The following is a 27,029-nucleotide window of genomic DNA, read 5'->3' on the forward strand; positions in this document are numbered from 1 at the left end:
GGGGGGGGGGGGGGGGAGAGAGAGATAGAGATAGAGAGTAGGAGGTGGGGAGACTAACTTAAATATGCACTTTTCAATAACTTCAGACGCATGGGTTTGCCATTTCAACTGGCTTTCACAAAGCTCATTTATATCATTAATAAGTGGATACAGCTTTTCACTTAGTAAGCTACCCTTGACACCTTTTGATATAGTCTTTTGTAGATTCACAAAAAAAAAAAAAATCATCTTTACTGCTTTAATTGCCATGTTTACTTTTTTTCTTGGTCAATTTGACTTAAGTTCATGTTTTGAAAATAAAAATTAGATATTAAGAAACTACAGGTGAAGTACTAGAAGTCTCAAGAATCAGAACTCAAAATTATTAAGAAATAAACTTTAAAGTTTTGATCAAAGTTACTCAGGAAACAATACTGTACAACCTTTTTGGGACAGAGGGAGTAGTATCCTCGACTAACTCCTCTACAATTGTGACAAGAGTGAACTCTGTTTACCCTGAGAGTTGCATGTTCTTTGTGAAAATGACAGTTTAGGATCTTTATGTATGCTGACTAAATATGTACATGTCTCACAATGCTGCTGCTCATGTTTCTTTTGTAGCTGCAAAAATTCATGGAGTGGTGCCCAGTGCTTCTAATTCATCTCAGCCTGTAGAATCAGGAATTTCAAGCCCTTTGCAATTTGGGAGTCCTTCATATGATAATCATGGTTTGGTGGCAAAAATGCATCAGGACAGGAGTTCAGAATCTTTTCCTGCATCTCCTTCTGCTGATCTTTCTGCTGGTAAATGTACCTCTGGAAGGCCATTAGAGCATGAAGTAGGAACAAGTATGTTGGCAAATGTAAACAACATGAATCAGGTATTTCATAGTCTGTTCTGCTATCCTTCTGACTTAATAAATTAATCGAGTTTTTCCTTGGATTGTCATTTATTTATTGATGTAAGCCTGAAGGCCCTTGACAATGACGGATTAATATGTGTTCAGTTTTGTCTGTTCTATTATGCATTCTATTTGAGTTAACAATGCATAACTAAGTCACTAGAAAATGTCATCCTGATGCAAATTGTGTTAAATAAAAGATTACGAAGGGTCTATGATATTCTTACAGAAAATTCATTTGAAATAGTGGCTGCAAAAGTGACAAGGAGCATGCTCAGAAAAAATTCTAGTGAAAGAAAATTTGTGTTAAATTAAAGATTAGCAAGGGACTATAGATTCTCTTATACTGGACTGCCATTTAGACTAAACCCTACTCATATTTTTCCTGTGTATATTTGTGTTGGAAGGGCGGAATGCAGAGCAATGCTTTGGAAACAAGTATGCTTAGGAGTGCAACTATCAGAGACACAGGAAAGTTACCTGTTCCCCAGCCTCCTGCTTCTGGGAACCCGTTTAAGGAACATCATTTAAAACAGCTTAGAGCACAGTGCCTTGTCTTTTTGGCTTTTAGGTATTCTCTATGGGTCTCTGGCTTATAGCTTTGCTTTGCTTTAGGTTCAGAAATTATGCAAAAATTTTCTCTCCTAAACTTTTCAGCTACTTTTCCTATTTGCAGGAATGGTTTGATGCCAAAGAAAGTTCATCTTGAATTTGCACTAGGGAACGCCATTCCTAAAGAAGGTAATGATAAGGTTGATTATATTCTTCCAAAATTCAATAGTTGTCTTTCAGTTGGTTGATAAATAAACTACCTTGCAGATGGAACTCGAAGGGATCTGGTTGATCAGAGAGGGAGGGAGCACTCTGTCAGGGAACAAAGTAATGCTTCAGAAGCCACTAGGTCATTTTTAACTGGTAGAGAAGTTGAGAGACTCGCTTCTGGCCCATCATCGTTGGGAATTCCTGGTGATGTAAACATGTCAAAAGAAGCTGAGAACCAAAATGTGATGGAGGATAGAGGTTGTCAGCTTTCTGTTTCTTCTGAACACGGGGAAGATAGGAGGTGTCTGAGGAAGATGAGAAAGATTCCAGAGGGCGAAACAACAGTGCAAGAAGGAACTGGATCACAGGCGTCTGCATCTAGATTATTGCATCCTGAATCAAATTCTTTAGGTGCAACTGATCATGAAGATGCTTCTGCAAACAGTCACCAACTTGGAATGCCTAACCAAGCTTCGTTTGTTCTGAATGCGAGCAAGCAAATGAAGCCTGAATTGAATAATTGGAGTGGAGCAGGAGGCCAGACTGAGACTTCCAGGAGTTTGGCATCTGCCCCTGCTATTCTTCATGAGTCAGGATCACTAATAAAAGATGCCACAAATCAGTCTCAAAACCCTGTTGATTACAATCAAGGAATTCGACAAGCTGACAATACTTTCCCTAATTTTCCTGTAAGGCAGCAATGGAAATCTGTTTCAGTGGTTGATAGCCAGTTTCCTAGTACTGTTGTGAGGAATGCAGTACCAGGTGAGAATCTCAATTCTTGCTAGACTAATGCCTAATATCCTGTTCCTAGATAAGTACTCTTTCTAGCTCAATTTGATGCTTGGTTTCACTTGGCATGGTTGTTAAGAGAACTTGAAACATGTAATAGCTGTTGAGGGAACCACTTTTTGCTTCTCAAGATTTTGAAGATTCGTGGTGATCACTCCTGTCTTTGGTTTACTGAAAATTCATTTCGTTGAAATTACAAAGTTGATGCTTTGTTTTACTTGGCTTGATGCGACTGTCAAGAGACTGGAATATGTAGTACTTGTTCGGGGCACACCCTCTTGCTTGCCAAGATTTATTGAAGTTGCCACCTTTGATCGGGCAAACCTTCTGGCTTGTCAGCCAAGATTTTAAATACTTTTATATAGTGAACTGGTACCTTTGAGGCTGACCTGTTTGGTAACAAGGAGGTTTGATACAAGCAGAGTTATGGTTTGAATTTCACTACAGCCTTCTAACTAAAGCAAAACAAAATGTAGTTCTTGTTTTGTAAGGTGTAACAGTTGGATATGTAACTATTTTTGTTCTAATATTAATATTTTTAAACATGTAATAAATAGTTGAACACCTAACATTTTGGGAAACTGGCTAACAGTTTGGGGAAATTAAAAAACAAGTGAGTCTTTAGTTTGTGCTGAAGGTAAAATGTTTATCAACTAGAATTTTCAATGTTTCTCATTACACGAACATTGTTTTTTCCTCTTTTTTCTCTAGGTTTATGTGAGATTGTCTAGCCCTTATCATATAGTGAATTTTAGCATAAAAATCTGATTATATGAAATTATGTGCTGCCATTGTATTAGCAGCTCAAGAACTAGATGAGGAGGAGGAAGATATTTCTTTATCCACAGAAAAGCCACCATCTCCAAGACATACAACATTAGAGAAGTGGATCCTGGATCGACAGAAAAGGAAACTCCTTTCTGAGAGAAAATGGGCTCTGAAACAACAGAAGACAGAAGAAAGAATTTCTGCCTCTTCTGCGAAGCTGAAGGTCTGATGTTTAAACTTTGTACTCATATACTGAATTACTTCCACTGTACTTTGGTTAACATTGTATGAAATTAGGATCATTTTGACAACCTTTCTTCTGTTGAAACTTTGGAAGGATACCTTTCAACCTTAATTTGGCTTGTCATAAATAGCAGAGTTTGTTCCCCTCAGTAGGGAAAAATAAAAATTTTACAAGTCAAAGAGGTCGAAATTGTGTTGGGTAGATTTCTCTTAAGTGCTATCATGTTGGTTAAAGGTTTAGTTGCATAATGTTTAGAGCTGGAAATCTTATAAGATGTATAGGTTTTGTCAAATCCTCCACCGGTAAACTATGCAAGATCCCTGATTTTTCTTTTCCCAAGAACACCCTCTCCATATCTCTGCAGAGCTCTGCGTTATCGTCCTCCCTTGATTTTTCTTCATCATCATGTTTCATCACATTGGGAACGTCAGGTGATGGTGTAATTGTAAGCTGAGATTGTTTTATTGTGCTACCTGGTTCTGCTAATACATAATAGTAAACATTTGAGTTTTAAGAATGAAATTCACTTTTAAATCTTGACCACACAAGAAACTGCTTTTTGAACTGTAGAAGTTTTATTTCTTCAATATAGGGGCCATATAGTGAGTAAGGGAATGATGAAGGATGTTTACTGGAGTTGCTATGTTTTTTTTATGTACTCTATGTAATGCTAATGTACTCTTGTTTTCTAAATTCTAATTGATGTTTATGGGGTGTGTATATCTGATACCAATAAGAAAGTGACTACACACATCTTGCTATAAAATTGGAGCCTTGTGCATTTGTTTGAACATATATGCTGCAACTGTGAAGCTTGCATTTGGCTGCAAGAACTAACTGCTGCTCCTGGTTTCCATTCATATCACGTTACTCTTATTCTCTCTAATTTTAACACCAGTCATTTAGAATGCAAGAGTTTAGATCTTTTTTTTTTTTTTTTTAGGTCCATGCTGAGTTCTTACACATTAAAATTTTAATTTAATGATAAAAATTGACCTAGAGTTCACTCACAAGAAACCCTTCTGGTGAAGTGGTTAATTGCAATCACATTGATTGTAACTTTAAGTCCATGGAAGACTATAAGCAAAATAGCGAGAAACCTCTTTTCTTTTCCTATAATTTTTTGATTGGCAGTGTGGAGTAGGGATGTCAAATTGTCAATGCGGGCTGGCCCGCACCTCCGTGGATTGTAATTTTTGTGGGCTGGCCCACGGTCTAGAATTCTTCAACCCTAGCCTGCATCATGCAGGCTCGCAGGCCAACTTCAAGAATTTAAAAAAAATATTATAGTATTATTCTATATTCTAATAAAATAATTTTAGATACTTCCGTGTTTAGAAATTAGAAAATTTTAATTTTTTAGTTTGTTTAATGTTAGTATTATATATATATCATTACACAGCAAGGCAGCAACTCTGCCTTGCTGTATAACCTGTGTATATGTGTGTGTGTGTGTGTGTGTATAATATTGTTAGCCTGCCGCTTGCATGGGCCAACCCGCGGGGCGGTTTAGGGCTGGCTTGTGTGCTTTGGCCCACTTTGACACCCCTTGTGTGGAGGGGTTAGTGTACAAGACCATATATGGGCCAGTAGCTTTAAATTTGACATTTAAAAAAAAAAATTATCTATGATGATGAAGTGTTAATTTGTAGACTATAAAAGTCATATGTTCATTGTCTAGGTCATTAAGAAAGTGGAGATTAACAATTTAGAATTCTTTTTCCTTTCGATTTGTTTTGATTTTTAACCATTTGTCCATTTAGTTGTAAGTTTAATTGGTTTCGGAATTATTTGAGTTACTGCAATGTCGAGCACAATACCATTCATGGTGCAGTAGCTTTGGATTAGAATGATAAGGTGTTGATTTTTGTGACAAGCTACAATTATCTCTCAGGTTAAGATGTTCAAGGACAAAATCATATAGAAGTAGAGATTGACTATTTACTCAAGTACTTTTTAAGATTTTTATAAAGTAATATATAATGAAAGTTATGAAAATTTATTTTTATGTCATTGTGATGCTTGAAAGCATGTCATTATGGTTTGTGCTGCAGCATGTGCTACTTGATTTACTGTGGTGAAGGTGCATTATTCTCTATATATTGGCTCAAATTTTCTTTAACATGTGGTAATTGTGTCTCATTTCCTCTTATTGCAGGAAAGTGTTAGCTCCTCTGAGGATATCTCTGCAAAAACGAAAAGTGTAATTGAATTGAAAAAACTTCAATTGCTGGAGCTACAACGTCGCCTGCGGAGGTAACTGATCTTTCTGAAATTCCTTTAGATGATACATTCATACATTGAAGGTCAAAGTATATATCCCCGTATGGTGATTCAACAAAGATTTTTAGCCATATTTGATTTATCATGTATTGTTTTATTTGTTGGTCTTGATCCCTTTTTTTGTTCATGTGCCAACAGGGACATTTTGAATGATTTTTTCAAACCAATAACTGCCGACATGGAGCGCTTGAAGGGAGTTAAGAAAACTAGAATAGGAAGAAGATCTAAACAACTCGAAAGGTATGAGCAGAAAATGAAGGAGGAGCGTCAAAAGAGGATTCGCGAGAGGCAGAAGGAATTTTTCAGTGAGGTTGAAGTCCACAGGTTTGTTATTTTTTAGTTGAGGATGGATTCTTGCAACCTTCAAAATGTGTTGTTAGCTTCTGTCATGGAATCATTTATTTCTCTTGCAATCACTGTTTCTAATAGTGGTCTTTTTCCTGTTCTGTCAAGAATCTTGCCCTTCTAATCTTTTTAATTTCCTGAATCCAGGGAAAGACTGGAGGATGTATTCAAAATGAAGAGAGAACGCTGGAAGGGTATCAATAGATATGTGAAAGAGTTCCACAAAAGAAAGGAACGGATACATCGTGAGAAGATTGATAGGATCCAACGTGAGAAGATAAATCTTTTAAAAATCAATGACGTTGAAGGGTACCTTAGAATGGTTCAGGTATGTTATTATCAACAAATAACAATATATTGTGTTTTTGAGGTTGATACTCAAATTATCATTAAAAATGTTTGCTATGTTTCCAATATGCTCATAGGATGCAAAATCAGATCGTGTCAAACAATTACTGAAGGAGACTGAGAAATATCTTCAAAAGCTTGGATCAAAGTTAAAGGAGGCTAAGGGCAACACTGGGGTGGTAGAGGAGGATGAAATTGCTTTTGATGAAGAAGATGAAACAGACCAGGCCAAGGTTCTTTTCAGCCTTCAAAGTCGTTTCTAGTGTTCACTTTAAAATTTATGTAGTATTATTTTATTTTATTTTATTTTAATGTATGTGCTATGCTTTTATATTTGCATGTTATTCTTCTCTTCAGAATGCAGCACTCTTTTATATCTTGTATAACTATTATATTTAATTTGTTTTGCAGCATTATTTGGAAAGCAATGAGAAATACTATATGATGGCACACAGGTAATAGCCTAATAATCTTATCCTTCATAGAGTCTCGTGGAAGGGTATTTGGTTCTCTCTGAAAATTTCCTTATTTTAGCTTGTTACTCTCGTTAGCATCAACACCTAAAGCAGTTACCATTAATCTTGCTTCATATGCCCTAAATTTTGATTTCTAATATTGTCTTGGTAATCTTGGAAAGAAGTTTGAAAATTTGCTGCTACTCTTAAATATGCTTTTATGAATGTATTCTGTTTGATTACCCATTCACTAAGTGCATATATTTTTCTGCAGTGTTAAAGAGAATATAGCAGGGCAGCCGACTTGTCTTGTAGGAGGAAAATTAAGAGAGTAAGTAACATGCTATACAAGAGTTAAAATCTTTCCTAAATAAGCAGTATGATTATTTTCTTAAGCACTTCATAAATTCAACCTTCAATTGTCTATTTTACATTTAGGTACCAAATGAATGGCCTGCGGTGGTTAGTTTCACTTTATAATAACCATCTCAATGGGATTTTAGCTGATGAAATGGGCCTCGGTAAAACAGTCCAGGTATGTGATTATATCATTTATGTACAATTCTTATGTGTGGTTTTATGATTTGTATTGCACGTTGTCCTTTGATATTTTAGTCTGTGGGATTAGCTGCCTTGCTTGAAAGAGCTCATGATAACTCATAGATTTACTTGTATTTTGTAGAGTAATCAGGTTTCTCACTGTTGCTAGAGTACCTTGCTATCTTTTTTGTAGTCTTGGGAACTTTCTTTAGGTTATTTCTCTTACCAGGTCCTTTAAATGTGAAGTTAATCAGATGAACAAAATTTAATATGATGTCGTAGGATGCAATTTTTTTTTATCTTGTTCTCTGTCATTGATATTTATTGGAAATGTTCAAATAAAAAAAAGGAAATAAAGGTCCAAAGCTTTTCCCTCTCTGTTTTTGGAATGTTGATAAACATGAAAATGCAAAGAAAATTTCATCCTTCATTCCTTTGTGGTAACTGCTTGTGGAAGTGTGAGTGGTGGAAGTGTTTTGGTGTGAACTGACTGGTGCTAGTATTTAGGCAGTACTTTTGATGATAAGGACTTCTTTAATTTTTTCTTAATGTTTTTTTGGTATTGGGGTGGCTGTATGGGGGCAAGGATGGTGAATAGTGGATGGAAGTATTGGTAGTTGCAGCTTTGCGGAGCTTGATAGCACGGGAAAATGAAATGGAGATATTGGAATTTGGACACAGGGAAACGGCAATTTAAAAAAATATAGGACATGAAATGCAGGGGAAATGTACAAGTATAAAACACATATTAGTATATTTGCAAAAAATGGGTAAACCTTTTTCCTACTTCAGGGGTATATTTAAAAAAATAAAAGTAAAATAAAATCATTTAGATAAAAAGAATGAGGGTTCTTATATCTTCCTCCAACTCCTACATGCCCCTATACTTTATACAATGTATATACCCCTAAAATGTAGTATTTTTAATTATGGAACTTGTAGACAATTAATAATAGGGGTATTGTCTACTAGTTCCATAATTAAAAGTACTACATTTTAGGGGTATATTCATTCTTATAAAGTATAGGGGTATGTAGGAGTTGGAGCAAGAAATAAGAACCCGCATTCTTTTGATCTAAATTATTTTATTTTACTTTTATCTTTTTAAATAGACCCCTGAAGTAGGAAAAACGTTTCCCCATTTTTTTAAATTATGGAAACAGTCTTAAAGCATTCTGGGACAATACTTGGGAGTTTCCTTGTATTGCAGTAGGAGAGGTTGCTAGTGGTTAAGAGTTTGGTGAAATGGAGGAGGTGCGGTCTCTTTTGCTGATGATTATTGAATTGAATTAGGTAGAATATGGAGAGCATTTTAAGTGCTTTGTTTACTTGCTTCGAAGGTGAATTAAAGTGATAGAAATACTAGGCAGTTTAGATCTGTGCTTGAATTCCTGCAGCCACAACTTTACTTTTTTAATTATAAAAAATTACAATGGCAGGCTTTGCTGGTGGTGCCTTCTTGCAACTGTTTAATGTGATAATGGTTTTTATTTTCTCAATTCCTGGGTTCAGGCTCTTGATATCTCTCTGAAAAAGAGAATCTTAAAGTAGGGCCCTGTGCACTAGTGGTCTAAATTCTGGTTAAAATTTCTGAATTTCATAGAATAATGGAGGTTCTTATAAGAATATTTTTACAGGTTATTTCTTTAATCTGTTACCTAATGGAAACAAAAAATGACCGAGGTCCCTTTTTGGTGGTTGTGCCGTCTTCTGTCCTACCTGGTTGGGAATCAGAAATAAACTTCTGGGCACCTAGCATCCATAAAATAGTTTACTCGGGACCACCCGAAGAAAGACGAAGGCTTTTCAAGTATGACATGAATAATAACCAAATCCATTGATGAAATTCGTTTCATAATTTTTTGAGCTCACTTGTATTCATTAATGTTTGTCTGCTATCTTGTCATTGCAGGGAGAGGATTGTTCATCAGAAATTTAATGTTTTATTGACAACATATGAGTATTTAATGAATAAGCATGACAGACCGAAGCTAAGTAAAATACAATGGCACTACGTTATAATTGATGAAGGACATCGCATAAAAAATGCTTCATGCAAGTTAAATGCTGATTTGAAGCACTATCGTAGTAATCACAGATTGCTGTTGACAGGAACACCTTTGCAGGTATTACCATATTACAAATATTCTGTATTGGAACTTTTCTTGTGCATGACATTAGTGAAAATTTCTTTTCATGGTTTAATCTATGTTCTTTTTGTCATTAATTAGAACAATCTCGAGGAGCTATGGGCACTGCTCAATTTTCTCTTGCCAAATATTTTCAATTCTTCAGAAGATTTCTCTCAATGGTTCAATAAACCATTTGAGGGTAATGGTGACAACTCTGCTGATGAAGTAAGTCTTCTAAATTTTTTGCTTGAGATGCTGGTGGTATTTACGATACATATTGCTAATTCTTTTTTGCTTATTAACGACTAGGCTTTACTCTCTGAGGAAGAGAACCTTTTGATCATAAATCGTCTTCACCAAGTTCTGCGGCCATTTGTGCTTCGAAGATTAAAACACAAGGTTTGCTGTTATTTGCTGCTTACATTGTAATTCATGTCTGCTTATATGACTACTGATTACTAATAAATATTTGCATGCACCTAGTATACTAAAACAATTTGAACTATCCTACCACAAGTGTAGGAATTGAATCTTTGATTATCAGTATTACTGAGTTTCGTATGCAAATGTTATTGATTTCGATTCTCTAATTTGATACAGTTTTCAGCTGTGCCTCCTAACCCCAGATAGAAAATAATGTTACTAGCATTCATTTGGATAGCGTCATAATATAAATAGTGCTATCTAATTGACAATATGACATGATCAATGAAATGAAGTAAGTCAAATAACAATGATAACAGGCTACTATGAAATGAAATAGACCAGGCAATTCAATCAGTGCATTCTGTTTTTGTAAAGTAGCATTTATTTGGTCAAATATTTGCAAGTCCGTTTTCCCATCTTCAATTGATCACTTACTTGTTTGGATGAATTTGAAAGCTTTTGATTTCTTCTTTCTATGGAAGATGGAAGGAAACGTATTGGCTTATTTTGAGAAAACTATTTAATTACAAGTGTTGTTGTTTTGCCTCTAGTAGCTGGGGACTGTTATCATTTTCTCTTTTTTTTTTTTGAGTGACGAGAGAAACCCCTGCAACCACTACCTGAGGGGTTTGCATTTGGTAAACCCTGCCTTGTGACCCTAGCCGGTATTCCGGCAAAGGACCACAAGGAGGTAAACCAGCCGAGGTTGGCCATAGCTCACTGGCTCAAACCAAGAAGGCCAATAGGCCGCTCCCTCAGGGAGTTGAACTTGTAACATTGTGGTTACCAAGTTAACTGCTTGACCAACTTGCTTGGGTTGTCCCATGTTATTTTCTCTTGCCTGGGCCGCCTGGCCAGTTTCTTTATTTGAGGAAGATCATCTGATTGACTTGAATGAGAAGGTTTTGGGGTTTTGCTATTAGAAACTTGAAAGGCAAATTCAAATGAACAACCGTTAAGCAGATGATTCTCTATGGTGGTGCCTTCGGTTTTGATGATGCAAAATGTCCATAGATTTTAAAATTTTAATGCTAGGATGGGTATGTGAGAATATAATGATAGTCCTTATCAGTGTTATCTAGGCGACGCCTAGGCGTCCGGTCGGTCGAGACTGAACGCCTAATGTGCTCGCCTCGCCTTAGTGCAGAATACAACCCCAAAACTCCACAAAACATACATGGGTAGAACCTACACACTAAGGCGAGTCTACTGGTGTAATTTCCAGCGGGAGAAGTCGCCGGAATCTGCCTCACGCGCCGGCGCGTGGAGGAGCATGGTGGCTCCGATGGCGCAGCGGTTTGAGCTCCGGCGTTGTCCTCCTGTTCCGAGCAAAGCCCACTCCTCTTTGTGGAAACATTATGGAGCAAAATAGGAGCAAAATAAGGATGCTTGCATTAGTAGAGTTAGTGCTGATAGTGGGAGTAGTATTTCCGGGAAAAGAGGAAAAGAGTCCCTTTTTGTCTCAATTCCTATGTATATATATGTGTAATCAGTGTGTAGTGATAATACATAGAAATATACAAAAGCTTTCAGTTTCAGACTCTTCTCAAGGCTACAACTTCCTAGAGTAGAGTAAATATGGCTGCTACAACTCCCTAGAGTAGAGTAAATATGGCTGCCTATTTCCAACACACATCATGCCTAATTGCCTATTCACATCCTAATTATTTTATATGGGAATATATATATATATATTACTCATCGCCTAGGCGGTCGCCTAGTCGACGGCATCCGCCTTGATAACTATGGTCCTTATTTATGTATTCCTTTTGTTCCGCAAAGGCTGTCAGTTTTTTCTTCCTGATGATAAACACAATCTGATTTCTACCACAATTTTAAAAACATATTTCTTTAATATTCTGAATTGTGGTTCTTGATGCCACTAATACAATTAATGTCTGGTTTTTAATTTCAAAAGTTGAAGATTTTTAGTTTCTAAACATAAGTGAAGATTTGGCTAAAATGACCCCAACAATAGTAACTTGGATAGTTAAATTGGGATTGAGAGAGTATTTATTTACTTAGGGGAACAGTGGCATCCTTTGAAATAAAATTGATAGAAATCTATGAAATGATTTGGATTTGTAATATGTAGACCTTCAAGTGGCCTCTTTGAAAGATTGATAACAGGGCAATGATACGAGTGAAGAGGATGATGTAGATAGAAACGTACTTTAAATGAACTTAAGAAATACGTGATAGTGCAACATTGGTGGCTTCAGCACTTCAGGCATGATAACTCATAACTGAATAGGATCCATATTTACATATAGTCAATGCACTCAATCCCAAAGATTGAGGTGTGTGTCTAGTTGAGCTACATGTAAAACATCAGTGCCAAATCCTTACAGGAGGATGCTATTTCACATCTTAAGTGCCAGTTTCAAGTGTTTAAAGGCACGTTTTTATGTTGTATTCTCTAGTGCTGAAAGTTTTTCCTTTTCAAATACTTATAATAGGTTGAGAATCAATTGCCTGAGAAGATTGAGAGACTTATTAGATGCGAGGCTTCTGCATATCAAAAATTGTTGATGAAGAGGGTTGAAGAAAATCTTGGTGCAATTGGAACTTCAAAGGTTGCTTCAACTTTATTACTCACATTTAAACACTTGCTTGCATTTGTTGCTTGCCACCATATTCTATAATTGGTTATAGAAGATTATTTTAATGTGCTATTGTTAATTTTAATTTACTGATTTAATTAATTTAAACTTTTTACAATATTCCTCTAGTCTTGCATGTGTATATAAACTTCTAGGAGCAACTCTGTTTTTTTCTACCATTTTACCTTTAATTTTACTGTTTTATTAGGTTCGATCTGTTCACAATTCTGTGATGGAGCTCCGCAATATATGCAATCATCCGTGGCTTAGTCAACTTCATGTAGAGGAGGTATTGCTCCCTCTAATTCTCTCTATTTAGTTTTTGTTTCTTGCTTACTGTTTTTGGGTTTTTAAAATATATGTTTATTGGTAAGGGCAGATTGATTGCATGGTCCTGCACTCCTGCCTGGGACTAACAGTCTAACTGATAGATTCCACTCAGTTGCCAACCCTAGTAATCTAGTATTGTTATCTAAATACTTCAGGGGGGGATCTGTAATCTGTTGTATGTAGAAGTTGGTTTGTGACCATTGCGTTCTTTTGCTTAAATGTTCTTGAACATATTTTTGCTATTGTTAGGTTCATGAGTTTATTCCAAAGCATTACTTGCCATATGTGGTGAGACTTTGTGGGAAGCTTGAGGTGTTAGATAGACTACTGCCGAAGCTGAAGGCCACAGATCATCGGGTATGTCAATAGTTTTAAATGTTCATAAAGTAAACAACTGACCGTAACATTCATAGTTACCCACTTAACCCAAAAAAAAAGAATTTATTCCAGTTTTGGATGCTTGACTATAGCCATTTCTAGCTATGGTAATTAGACTTTGATATTTTTTCACAGTTGGTGCTCAATTAAATTTTTTTTTTCTACTTTTGGTCTTCTTCCCAGTGGTATCTCCAGGATCTCTGGTGACATTTTCCATCAGCATGTCACTAGAGAATACTGACGAAAGGAGAATAACTGGAATGTTGTTTTAAAGAAAAAATTAAAGTGGAGCACTATAGGTAGAAATGCCACTATAGTCAAGGGATCAAAATTGGAATAAACTCCTGAAAGAATGTGTGTGTGTGTGTGTGTATATATATATATATATCTAAAAACATAATAAATCTCAATTGAGGTTATATTCTTGATTTATGTCCCTTTTTTGTATGCTAATAAATGTATACATTTTACTTTAAGTGTTGTACACTTCAATGTTATTAGACAAAATTGTCCCTACTGCATTTTTGTTATACAAAACTACCCTTACACCGTTATAACACCGTTACTTTTTAACTCCATCATTATTACTATACACCTATATCTATCATATCCTTTTCCTATTCTTTAATTATCATTTTATTAAAATCATTATATAATTAATTAATTTAATGGTTGATTATATTTTAATTAAATTTCTATGAATGGTAGATTCATATATGTGTGTGTATAAAATACATATATTATTTATGTATATATAATTCGAATTATAAATTTTAATTATTTGTATTTATTAATGTTTTAATATTGGGCATGAATTTACGTGCATCGCGCGTACAAAATACTAGTGTGTGTGTGTGTGTATATATATATATATAAGATCATATGAGAACCAACTTCCCCATGAGTCCATGAGGACTAAAAAAATAGATCTATGGATGAGATTAATTGGGGAATTAAAAACGCGCGTGTGCATATTAGGCATTATGATGGGTGCGTATTAAACCTATCCCTATGTTGCACACAACACATGCTTAATATGCAGTATGCACACACCATAATGCCTAATATGCACACATGCGTTTTTAATACCCCAATTAATCTCATCCGTAGATCTCTTATTTTAATGGATGAGATTGGTTCTCATGGACTCATGGGGAGGTTGGTTCTCATAGGAACCTCACCCTATATATATGTATATACATATAAGTGGAATGTTGTTTTTTCTTTTCCTCTGCAGTATAAAAATGTTAATACTTGCTGCCTTTTTGGAATTGTCAATGCTCGGTAGAGATGCTTCATTTTTGTCTGCTTAAAAGAAATCTGTTGGTTATGCTTTCTTTTCCCTCAAGAACTAAGGCTTATTAAGTGGAATAACCTCCAAAGAGGGAATATACATATGTACTCCGTGTATGTTATGTGAAGTGTTTTTGTTTTCTTTTCACTATAAATATGTTCATACTTGTAGCATTTGTGGAATTGTAATGCTAAGAAGAGATGTTTTCTTCTTCTTCTTCTTCTTCTTCTTCTTCTTCTTTTTCTTCTTCTTATGCTGCTTAAACTAAATCTGTTGGAGTGTTGGTTATGCTCTCTTTTCGCTGCGAGAACCATGGCTGTTTGAATCAACTGGCTGTTATTGAGATTTGTTCTTTTTCCAGGTCTTGCTGTTCTCAACAATGACTAGGCTTCTTGATGTGATGGAGGAGTATCTCTACTGGAAACAGTATAAGTACCTTCGCTTGGATGGACATACATCCGGGGGTGAGCGAGGAGCCCTTATTGAAAAGTTCAATGACCCTAATTCTCCATATTTTATATTTTTGCTAAGGTAATTAGCAAATTTACAGCAATCAATTAGATTTGCAGTTCTATCAAGTTGATATGGGAGTTTTTCTTTTTATGTTTCTTCAATATTCCTGAGTAGGAGGAGTGAAAGGAGATAATGATATATAGTACTTAGTTCAGAAACCTTTTCTTTCTCGAACATAAATAATTAGGTTGTCTTCCATTTATCTGTTTAGTAATACTTGATTTGAGATGCTCATTTATCACCATATATTTGGTTGACTTTTTCAAATCTGTTCTATTTTTCTAGATTTAATTTTATATAACTAGAGAATCTATCATCTTAGATGAGTGTTTGATTAGATTGAAAAATAAATTGTACATAAATAATTGTAAACATTTTGTTCGACTCCCACAGCTTTGCTGCCACAAAAAGTTTCATAGCTCCTATTTCGTATATGCTAAGTGGAATACTTTTTAAATTTAAGATTGGGCTTACTATCTATACACTAGGTATTATAGTTGAAAATTTTATGTTGTGAATTGGGATTTCCTAACATTTATATGTTTGTATTTGTCATGTATTCATGTGTCTATAAACTGACTAACAATAAGTTTTTTCCAGTATCCGTGCTGGGGGTGTTGGAGTGAATCTTCAAGCTGCTGATACAGTGATAATTTTTGACACCGATTGGAATCCACAGGCAACAATATAAACACCTATATCAACAACTTTATTATAAATTATTGAATACCACAGAGTATCTTATAAATTGTTTTCACGTTGTTGTCTCAGGTTGATTTGCAAGCACAGGCAAGGGCTCATAGGATAGGACAAAAGAAGGACGTTCTTGTTCTTCGATTAGAAACAGTACGCACATTGCGCCTCAATTTAGATATGAAAGATTCATATTTTCTTTTCAATTTTCTGGTGGGGTGGGTCTATGTTATTGTTAAGTGATAACTTGGCTATTTTGTAAAAAGATTGGAGATGCATACATAGAGCATAAGAATTCATGATTTATAAGCAGGTTGCTGTTTAAAAAATTATTATTGTTCATAAAATGGCCTTTTTCTAATATGGAAATGGTGGATAATATTAAATATTGTTTTATTTTTTCTTTTGTTTTCTTTTTCCTGTTTGCTATTTTTGAAAGATCTTTTCTATCGGTGTGGAGAGATGTACAATATCAAATGTTGGTCAACTTTTTTGGCTATTCTTTTGTTGTGCGAATGAATTTTAGTTGGAACCATTTGTTGAAGGTGAAATAGCCCATGAATAGTCAAGACCTCTTATTCTTGTTACATTCTCATCCAATTTTATTAGCACCAATCTTAATTTTGGAAATTGTATTCATGACTTATCCTTTTCCAATATGAGTTAGGTGCAAACGGTGGAGGAACAAGTAAGAGCGGCTGCAGAGCACAAACTTGGAGTCGCTAATCAGAGCATTACTGCAGGCTTCTTTGACAATAACACAAGGTCATTTAAAAGATATTTTAAACTGAATCTCACCATTGGCATAGCACCCTGAATAAATTGCATGTAATATGCTTGTTTGAATTGTAGTGCGGAGGATCGAAGAGAATATTTGGAGTCCCTCCTCCGGGAATGCAAAAAAGAGGAAGCTGCACCTGTGCTAAATGATGATGCTCTAAATTATCTTATTGCACGCAGGTGAACATCTTAAGCCATATGTGATTTGTTTAGAAATGGAAATTATGTCAAATGGCACCTATAGACATGGGCATTATTCACATACCTCTGTCTTCATGCAGTTCTCTGCCTATTTATCTACTGGCTGTAATATGCTTAATAACTTTCTGGCAATTCTTTTTGTGTTTTAGGTGATGTTGTATTAATAGAAGTTTCTTATATCTAATTCCCCCATTACATTCATTTTGGATAACACATGCAAGCTGAATGCACTTATCTTCTCCCTTGCCCTCCCTTGGTTTCACATTTACGTCACTTATCCAAATACTCTTGCTGCGTCCAGAATGGCTGCTCTTGCACCCTATTTATTGCTACTTATAATTTCTGATATTGTTTCCATACTTCCCCTAAGCTGTCTAATATTTCACTTTCTTTTGTCTATTTAGTGAGTCAGAGATCGACGTGTTTGAATCAGTTGACAAAAGGAGGCAAGAAGAAGAGATGGTACTTATTGAATACTTGTGATGATTCTGCAGTCTTTTGTTTTTTCCCCTCTCTGTCTGTCCAATTTCTCATGAGTATATAATTTTTCCCAAGTTTGCATGCAGTCCCTCTTTATTGTGAACTTAAATTTCAGGTAACATGGAAGAAATTGTGTTCAGAAAAGGGGGCAGAAAATTCTGAGTCTGTTCCTGCTTTGCCTTCTCGACTTTTGACAGAGGAAGACTTAAAATCATTCTATGAAGCAATGAAAATATCTGATACACCAACTGTGATACCAAGTACTGCGGTAAAGCGGAAAGGTCAGTATGTTGGAGGTCTTGATACCCAACATTATGGACGGGGAAAAAGAGCTAGAGAGGTTAGTTTATACTCTGTATTGTATATTCTAGGGAATCATATGCATATAAACACAGGAAAAGACGCATTTGAACGTTATAGTTTGCCACTTAAGTTCATTCCTTTATGTTTCACTATAAACACTTTTAGCCCTTAAATATACGTTTTTGTAACTCAAACAACCCTATACCTAACTGCTGTTAAGAGTCATATGTAGGACACATGAGTCATGACTATGGCCTTTGAACTTCAACCTAACTGATAAGTTTATACTGGTGATTTCTTCAATTTTGGTGGGTACAACAAAGGGGCAGATCAGGCAATTTCTTCCAAAAGCTATGTGCACAGATCTTTATTATTGGATTTGCTGCCTTGGTCACACAAATCAACATCTAGCATTTGCTCATCTTTCATGTGAAGTCCATTATATGTCTGGTTATGGTCTTATGGAGACCAAGAAACTGGCTACTTCTGGCAAGTACTTATTGTGGGAAGCTTAGGATGTCTTCTGTCAGGTTTTAACCGAGCTTAGGTTTTGGGGTTATTTATGTTACAATATCCATCTGGGTTAAAAAGTTTCATAGTTAAACACAGAGGACTAAGATTGAGTAAGTGGTAAACTATAGGTACCAAATGCGCCTTTTCATCCATATACATAGTAGTTTTTAATTCCCTGAGGTCTTTATATATACGTGTGTGTGTTAACATCATTTTATTCTAATTCCTAAGGTGCGTTCCTATGAAGAGCAATGGACGGAGGAGGAATTTGAAAAAATGTGCCTTGCTGAGTCTCCTGAATCCCCAGTTGCAAAAGACGAAATGTCAGAAAAGAAATTGCCCACAAGTAGTAGCTCTACCATGGCCATTGCTGAAGAGCAAGTTCTACCATCCCTCCAGTCTTCGCAACAGAGTGAACAGACTCCAGTACCTATTGTTCAACACAGCACAGAGGTTACCCCACCTTCTAAACGTGGCCGTGGGAGGCCAAAAAGAACAGTGCCAGTTGCTAATGTTTCTCCGTCACCTATTACATTACCTGCAACCAAGGAAAGTGATGAGGTGATTACAGGGTCCAATATACAAAATGTTTCTAGCTGTCCAGTGACTCTTGCTCCTCGTCCAGAGTCTATGCCTGGTTCTTCTGTGGAAGGTGTGACTGGAACCATCCAACAGAATACTACATGCATTACTCCTACTTCTCAGCCCATTTCTCTTCCAGCTGTTCCTGCTGTTTCTCAGCCAAACCCCCCTGGTCATCCCACCTCTGGTCGAGGCAGGGGACGTGGTCAAGGGAGAGGTCGAAAATCTCAAATTGGAGAAGCCCCAAGGCGCCGGGGTAAAAAACAGAATACAATAATACAAAGTGTTCCTGTTTGTCCAGGCAATCCTGACACTGTAACACAAACAGTGAATGCTTCAAGTTCCTCCAGAACTAATGATCAAGATCCAGTTCCCCATTCTACCACTGAGGTGGAAACTGGTAAGGGACAAAGTTCCGTATCACCTGCTCCGCCTCCATCTGTTAGCAAGGAACCAACTATCGTTTCGGCTCTTCCTGTTGTTGCACCATCTTCGACAAGCAAGGAGCTGAATTCTGTTTCACCCATTCCTCTGGCTTTGGCTTCTACTGGCAAGGATGAAAACTCAGTTTCACCTGCTCCTATTATTGCATCTTCTGCCAGTAAAGAATCAAGTTCACATTCAGCTGTTCCAGTTATTTCATCTTCCCCTGCAGCAAGCAATTCTAGAACAGGTTCTGAGAGAGCACCAATTACTCCCTCTCCATCGCTTCTTGGTTCTGTTTCTTCAGATAATTCTTCCACCATGGGGGTTGTCGGTAAGCAAGATTCTGGTAATCAGCTAGCTCTTACTTCTGGACCAGCAGCACCAATGCCTATAACAAATACAGGTCTTCATGCTTCTGCTCCTACACCTGCCCCCAAGCAAGGTAGAGGACGTGGGCGAAAACCTCAGACAGGAGGGGAGGCCCCTAGGCGAAGGGGAAAGAGACAGGATTTGGCTACAAATGTTGGTTCTGAAGTATCAGCTAATCAGATTTTAGAATTAAATGAACCCCCACATAAGAAGTCCAGGGTGTCTGTTGGGAGGAAGCCCACCACCCGAAGCAATCAGGAAACTGAAGCTTCACTGCAGACAAATTTACTCAATCCTGTTACATCTCGAATAACTGAAGATCATGGTAGCAAAGAAGTTGAGGAACAAAGGGCTGTCAAGTCAGATCCATCTCAAACTCATGATGCCAAAGTGAATGATGATATGAGTACAAGAAAAGAGCTCCATTCTGAGACTCAAGTATTGGAAAGAGAAACAGATGAGAATCTGAGAGGTAGATGATATATCCCAAATTTTACTTGTACCAAGTGATTTTTAAGTGACTATGGCTGTATCGAGTTCTGAAAAGTTGATCTTTTGTTGGTAATTTTACAGGTGAAGCAAATAAAAGTGAGTCAAGGAATGATATTAGTGGAAATGTATCAAAAGTTGCATCTGAAAGTTGTTCAAATGCTGTTCAAAGTGCCGAAATTAAGCATGATTCAGTGTTGATGAAGGATGGACTTCCTCAGCAGATTGAAAGTCAAAATTCTTTTAGGGTTGAGTTAGGCAGTTCCAAATCTGGAACAGAAACTGATAATTCCAAGATAAATGTTGGTAAGAAGGCAATACAGACTGCATCAATTTTGGAATCAACTGCTGTGGTTGGCAAGCCTGCGAAAGAAAAATGTGAGGGCCATTCTGGGAATAAAGATGATGAAAAGGAAGAACAGAGACTGGCAACTGTAGTCGGCCCTCTGGCATCTTCTCAAAGCAATGCTGAACCTGCAACTATACATACTCACAAAACTGAAGTTGATACAATTGCAGTAGTCAAGAAGGATGTCTCATCTAAACCTAAATCTGTAGAGACTAAATTGAGCAAGTCTCGAAAGATTAAAAAAGGGACTAGAACTTCTTTATGTGTCTCGGCCAATCCCTCTATTGAGGTTAACAAGGTGGAAAGCTTGACAGAAACTCTTGTTACAGCTTCAGGGTCTGAATCTATTATTCCTGATGATCTAGATCAGAAAGGAGATAGTGAATTACCAGTAGGCAAGACTAGTGCTACAAATGGGGCTCTTGGACTGAAGCCTGAGTCTATTGTTTGTTCAAGTTTGCAGAATAAGTCCTCAGCTTCTAAAACTCCAGGCGAAGTAGATCCTGTTTTGGGATGTAATCTTGATATGTTGGATGGGGATAAAAGTGACACTAGCAAAATAGAGAGTGACAATCATTCTGCAAATAACTCCATTGATTCAAAACCTGAAGTGACTGTGGATGAAAATAATCCTGATAAAGTGGATAGAAAAGAACTGGACCCACAAGATCCTGTTCTGGAGGTGGCTCCTATCTCAAAGCCAAAGGGGACTGACAATCTGGATGGCATGACATCCTCCATTTTACCATCTTCTGAGGCAGATGTTCTTGTTAGTGTATCTCCACAAACAGAATTGGTGATTCAATCTTCAGTACAGTCAGATGTAGGACAGGGAATGGGTTCTCTCACAAATGATTCTTTGGCACAAGTTTGCAAGGTGCCTGAGACAAATCCTCTTGCAGATTCAAGTGGCATTGAGAAGGAACAAACTCCAACTATGCAAACTAATGAACTGCAGTCTGAGAGGCAAACCACAGTTGCCAAGTCCCTCTCAGATAAGTCTGACAATGATCATGATGTGCAAGCTCCAGAGATAAAAAGTGGTGTTTCTGAAGATGGGGCAAACCCAGAAACTAATGAATCACAACCTAGTCCAACTTTGCATACTAGCGAATCTCATTCAGAGATGCAAGTTACTGTTGCTGGATGCCCGGTAGAGAATTCTGAAAGGGATCATACTGCAGAAGCTCAGGAGATTGAAAATAATGTTGACATGGAATCTCAACCCTGTCAAAATTTACAAAGTAGTGCTTGTCAATCAAGGCCACAAACTAGTGTTGCTGAATCCCCCATAGATAAGTCTGATAAAGATCATTGTGCACAAGCTCAGGAAACCCAAAATGATGTCTGTGAAGATGCAATGACCCAAGAAAGAAATGTCTCCCAAATTGGAACAGATGATAAGGAGAACATTTCTAATGCTGATGATGCTTTACTTCAACTTCCTGTGGTCTCTGAATCTGAAACCAAATCAGTTGTTGAATCATTTGAAGTTTCTCTAAATCCATGTAACATTGAGAAGAATACATCTTTGGCTGTGCAAGCTTCTGAAAGTTTAGAGCCTGCAAGAATAGAGCCACAGTGTGAGTCTGACAAAGATTTGGTTGCTGAAATTGAGGAGAGCAAGAGTTCGGATGTAGCCAATTCAAACCAGGTTATGAAGGAAAACATTGAAAGAATTCCTAATGAGGTAGCCACTTCAGACGATGCATCTCAACCTTGTGTTATGGAAATATCTGAACACGAGACAGAACAACAGGTTGTGATGGAAGACATGGAACGAGTTTCTAATGAGGGGGCCACTACGGACAATGTTACACTTGAACCCCCAGTTGAATCCCAAAATAGCCAAGGGTCCAAAATGGCTGAACATGAGGTGATATCTGAATTGAGTGAAACTCAATACAATCCTGCCTCTGCAACATCAGAAAATGAGGCTGAAGTCCATTGCTCTACAGAGAACCAAAGCAAGATAAACACTGATGTAATTTTGGGGGATATTAAATGTGTTGAGCCTAAAAGTTCTTCTGTGGATGACCATGCAGTAGATGAACCAGAGAGCAAAAAGTCTGATGCAAATAAAGGTAGTATTTTAAACGTGAAATAAATGAAACTCAACATTGTTCGTCTGTTGAAGTATTTAAAAATCACTTAGAATTGCTTTTGTCTGCAGAGAACCAAATGAAGATAAACACTGAGGTAATTTCTGGGGATATTCAAGGTGTTGAGCCAAAATTTTCTTCAGTAGAAGGCCTTGCAATAGATGTACCACAGCCAAAATTTTCTTCAGTAGAAGGCCTTGCAATAGATGTACCACAGAGCCAAATTTCTAATGCAAATGAAGGTATTTCAAAGCCTGAAGTAAATGAAGGTGAACATGCTACTGCTGTTGACGCATCTAATAATGACTCAGAAATAGAGTGCATCTCTGATGATTTAGTAACAGTAACTTCTAAAGGGGCTACTTCAATTGGAGTTGTTGGGGCAGGAGAGAAGTCTGAGGTAGATGAAGATACTTCATACCAATTACCTAGTGAATCTAAATGTAGTGCTGCTCCTTGGGCATCTGAAGAGGACTCTGAAGCACAACAGATCCCTGAGAATCTGGAGATAGTTGAAGTTAGAGTTGTGACAGCAGCAGAAAAGTCTGAAAATCCCTGTGGGGAGGATTCTGCAGTTCAAGTACAAGAGAACCAAAGATCAGATAAAACTAATGACCTTTCAAATTCTGAAATTAGTGATCCTCAACAATATATTGCTGCTGAGGCATCTCGAACAAAGCAGATTGCTGAGAATGTGGAAACTGAATCTGTTAGGCAGGCTACTTCAGTTGACTCTGGATTTGTAGCAGCAGCAGGAAACTCTGAGAATCCATGCGGGGTAGATGTTGCCAATGAAGTACAAGATAACCAAATTTCTGATGGAAATAAGAATGTTTCAAAAATTGAAATTAGTGAACCTAGTATTGCTGCTGGGGATTCAGAAATTGTATTTGAAATGAAGCAGATCTCTGAGAGTGTGGCAACAGAAGCTGTTAGGGAGGGTACTTCAGTTGAAGTAACTGCAGAGGAGAAATCTGAGAATTCATGTCAGGAAGATCTAGCACCTAAAGTGCAAGTGGAGCAGGACATTGATGGTAATGAACATATTTCTGATCCTGAAGCTGTTGAATCTTCAATGTCTACTGTTGCTGAGGCATCTGAAGTTAAGACAGAAATGAAATATACATCTGAGAAATTGGAAGCAGAAACTGCAAAGGAGACTACTTCAGTTGATTTTGCATTTATAGCAGCAGAGAATTCTGAGAATCAAATTGGGGAAGATATTTTGGTTGAGGTACAGGTAGTCAACAAAAATAAAGATAATTTGAACCCTACTGAACCTGAACCTTGTAGTGCCACTCAGGCTTCAGAAGTTGAATCCAAAATGAAGCAGATCTTGGAGACTGTGGAAACAGAAACAATTTTAGATGATACTTCAGTTGAAGATGTCACTTTAGTAGCAGCCGAAAATTCTCAGATGATATCCGAGAACATGGGTATAGAAACTGTTAGGCAGTCTACTTCAGTTGACTATGCAGTTGTCAAAGAAGCAGGTAGCTTTGAGGATCCATGTGGGGAAGTACTGAGGAACCAGGTATCTGATGAAAATAAAGGTACATCAAACACTGGAATTGCTGAACCTGAACCTAGTACTACTTTTGGGGCATCGGAAACTCATTCTGAAATGAAGCAGATCTTTGAGATTGTGAAAACAGAAACCATTAAGGAGGATACTTTTGTTGAAGTTGGCACCTTGGCAGCAGAAGAAAATTCTGAGATGATCTCTCATAACACAGAAAAAGAGATTGCCGGGGAGGCTTCCTCTGTTGATGATAGAGCTTTGGCAGGAACAGAAATTTCTGAAAATCCATCCCAGAAAGATTTTATGGTTGAAGTACAAGAGAATAAAAAATCGGATGGAAAGGGACATGAACCCACTACTGTGGCATCTTGTAATGAGGTGGAAATCAAGCAGATTCCTCAGAACTCTGAAATGGTTACTGCTAAGGCGGTTACATTACTTGAAGCTGAAGCTGCTGAAGTTCCAAATGAGAACTTGGAAAAAATTCCTGAAGACTCTGCAATTGAAGTCCCAGAAAAATTTTACGATGCAATTGAAGATGTTTCCAATCTTGAAAGTAACGAAGACCAAAACAGCCCAGTTGCTGGAACGTCTGTAACTAAAGATGATTTTATTCAGATGGCTGTTGAAACTTCAGAAACAGTTACTTTCAAGGAGACAGTTTCAGATATTTCTTTGGCTACAGATCTCAAGGGAGATATTTCATTTGAAAAGCCTGTTGATGGCTCTCATGGGATTCATTCAATTCCTTGTATTAATGATGATCCAATTTTAGAATCAGATGTAGGAGACTGCTCCAATGCTGCTGATGAAGGCTTGCCATCTGCTGTGGAGGGTGATGATAAGGACTTGTCCCACCAATGACTGATTTTTATCTCCTCACGTTTTGTCATTTGGTAAGGCTTACTTGATCCTAGATTTCTTAGATATGGAATTATTTCTTGGCTCTACCTCTTGCCTTAACTTTATGTTTCTTTTTCTTACTATGTTTCTCTTTTATGAGATACATTTTTTTGGTGGGACTTGTAGATAGTTTTTCAATTTCTTAGTGAGAGGACATCAAGAACTTTACCTGCACAAAGAATTTAGTTTTCTCCTTAGTCAATGGCCATGTTTGGTAAAATGGTTAGCCTATCAGCCAATTTTGGCTTATTTGATCACTATTAGCTATTTGGTTAAAAAATCAATAAAAGTGTTTGGTTAATCAACTTTTTTGTAACTCCAAAATGCTAAAATTCAAAAAGTTGCTCAAAGCAACTTTTTCAATTAGCTTTTTGAGAAAAGAAACTATACTAAACAGCTATTAGCTAATTTACCAAACACCTTTCTACAATAAGCTAATGTTATCAACTAATTATACCCTCTAACCCAATCAGCTAACAGCTATCAGCTAATAGCTATTTACCAAACAGGGCCAATATGTCCTGTAGGTCAATATCATCGTGATTTATCTCACTTAGAAGTTGCATATACAATAAATCTTGGTTTGTCGATGTTCTATCTTTGCATGTATTAAAATTATCACAAAGTGGTTTAGCCTGTACAAGATGATTTATTTTCTATATTCTTGTCTTATTCAGAGATGGATATCATCCAGCAAGAGCTCAAGTAGATATCAATCTTACAGTTAGAATAATTTTGCAAGGTATATAGCTCACTTTTTGTTTCCTGTATTCTTTTTTCATGTATGGGGCCCAACAGGTTTGTTTGCAATGCTTATATCATGGACCGAGGTTCACATTGTATGATTGGCTCTTGGTACAAGTTCATTTTTAGTATATTGGAGGTTCATTTTGACTTGCAATACACTAAAAATGAACTTTGTATCAAAATATAAAACCTACTAAAAATGAAGTGCTCTAAATTTAAATCTACAATATAATAAAAATGAACTTGTAGTACACTAAAAATAAACTTGCACTATACTAAAGAGAACCTGTATCGATGTCCACCTTGCAGTGTAGATCTTGGGGTGCATGATATAATTTGCCGTTTTGGTTGTATGGGGATTGGGGAGGGGGGGCTGGTTATTTATGATTTTTGTTGGTTAAGATTGTAATGATTCTAAATCTCTTGTTAATTTGCTGAGAACTCTAATTTTTGTTCCAGGGTGTGGATAGATGAATAGATATGGATGCGCATGTTTTGGAGCTACCTAATTGCTTGTAGATCCTAAGAATTAGATAGAATGACCAAAGTATGTGTAACTTTTATGTATTATCTGTAAAATAGTGGTGTAATTATATAACTTCCAGACACAAATGCCAGAAAATCCTTTGTACCAACAAATAGCATTATTAACTTATTGGTATCCAATGGAAGCTATGCTTCTCTAGTCATGACTCCTTGTGTCTGATGAGATTGGTTTATTGACAGGTATTAATTCTGAACTAGCCGTTTTAAAGTATATCCCCTATGCGAAAATGTTTCGCCTCTGAAATTCCTTCAAAAATTTTGTGCTCTTTGTTGAATGGTCAAAAGTTTTTGAGATAAGGGTCAAATTAGTCCTTAAACTATAAGCCAAAGTGCAACTAACCTCCTAAACTAAGAAAAGCTCCAATTAACCCCTTTATCTCTTCACTTTCATGCAATTTAACTCATAATTTATTAAAGTTGTGCAATTAACTTATTTTGTAGGTAAACTCATGTAATAACAAGTAAAATTGTCATTTTAAAATAATTTTTAGATAAATAAATAAATAAATTTACAAAAAAAAAACAAAAAGAAGATTGTCGGAGAAATCTGGCCGCCCCTCCGGACGGAGAAGTTAGGCAGGCCTCTCCGTCCAGCCTGTCCAGGCTTCTCCGTCCAACTGACGGAGAAGAAGGTTGGTTTCTTCGTCCAATTGGACAAAGAAGCTCCCGTCCAGAGAAGTCATGGTTTTTAATTTCTTTATTTGAAATAAATTATGGTTTTTAAATTTTAAGTTTTTAATTCGGACAAAGAAAGTTGGTTTCTTTCTCTGATTGGTAAAGTCTCTCTTGCGTCTTAATTCACTACAGCAGAAATAGCTAATGTAGCTTCTGGGATGGCAGTGCACAAGGATTGCAAGTTGAGGTTCTTGGAGCTGAAAGCAAAAAGAACACACCGTTTTATTGTTTTCAAGATTGAGGAGAAGCAGAAGC

At 36.7% G+C, this 27,029-nt stretch overlaps 1 protein-coding gene across 3 annotated transcripts in view; it reads left to right on the plus strand.

The window, feature by feature from the left end:
• Window positions 1-26,245, plus strand: part of LOC116005304 (chromatin structure-remodeling complex protein SYD) — a 29,778-nt gene extending 3,533 nt beyond the window's left edge. Inside the window, exons 6-36 of one of the 3 annotated variants that reach the window (XM_031245573.1) lie at window positions 601-860; window positions 1,289-1,452; window positions 1,558-1,622; window positions 1,701-2,408; window positions 3,236-3,426; window positions 5,606-5,703; window positions 5,869-6,054; window positions 6,223-6,403; window positions 6,501-6,656; window positions 6,835-6,878; window positions 7,153-7,209; window positions 7,317-7,413; window positions 9,056-9,228; window positions 9,331-9,544; window positions 9,650-9,775; window positions 9,860-9,949; window positions 12,436-12,552; window positions 12,788-12,868; window positions 13,159-13,266; window positions 14,943-15,112; window positions 15,695-15,773; window positions 15,866-15,940; window positions 16,455-16,552; window positions 16,640-16,747; window positions 17,173-17,230; window positions 17,364-17,588; window positions 18,296-19,913; window positions 20,015-22,363; window positions 22,435-24,799; window positions 25,484-25,548; window positions 26,013-26,245. In XM_031245573.1, the coding sequence (XP_031101433.1) occupies window positions 601-860; window positions 1,289-1,452; window positions 1,558-1,622; window positions 1,701-2,408; window positions 3,236-3,426; window positions 5,606-5,703; window positions 5,869-6,054; window positions 6,223-6,403; window positions 6,501-6,656; window positions 6,835-6,878; window positions 7,153-7,209; window positions 7,317-7,413; window positions 9,056-9,228; window positions 9,331-9,544; window positions 9,650-9,775; window positions 9,860-9,949; window positions 12,436-12,552; window positions 12,788-12,868; window positions 13,159-13,266; window positions 14,943-15,112; window positions 15,695-15,773; window positions 15,866-15,940; window positions 16,455-16,552; window positions 16,640-16,747; window positions 17,173-17,230; window positions 17,364-17,588; window positions 18,296-19,913; window positions 20,015-22,363; window positions 22,435-24,767 (10,229 nt within the window). In that variant the 3' untranslated portion in view covers window positions 24,768-24,799; window positions 25,484-25,548; window positions 26,013-26,245. The remainder of the gene's footprint in view (window positions 1-600; window positions 861-1,288; window positions 1,453-1,557; window positions 1,623-1,700; window positions 2,409-3,235; window positions 3,427-5,605; window positions 5,704-5,868; window positions 6,055-6,222; window positions 6,404-6,500; window positions 6,657-6,834; window positions 6,879-7,152; window positions 7,210-7,316; window positions 7,414-9,055; window positions 9,229-9,330; window positions 9,545-9,649; window positions 9,776-9,859; window positions 9,950-12,435; window positions 12,553-12,787; window positions 12,869-13,158; window positions 13,267-14,942; window positions 15,113-15,694; window positions 15,774-15,865; window positions 15,941-16,454; window positions 16,553-16,639; window positions 16,748-17,172; window positions 17,231-17,363; window positions 17,589-18,295; window positions 19,914-20,014; window positions 22,364-22,434; window positions 24,800-25,483; window positions 25,549-26,012) is intronic. The other 2 variants (XM_031245575.1, XM_031245574.1) reach the window with 2 other exon arrangements.
• Window positions 26,246-27,029: the final 784 nt, after the last annotated feature.

Source organism: Ipomoea triloba, chromosome 14, assembly GCF_003576645.1.
Source record: "Ipomoea triloba cultivar NCNSP0323 chromosome 14, ASM357664v1".
In the NCBI taxonomy this organism is placed as follows: domain Eukaryota; kingdom Viridiplantae; phylum Streptophyta; class Magnoliopsida; order Solanales; family Convolvulaceae; genus Ipomoea; species Ipomoea triloba.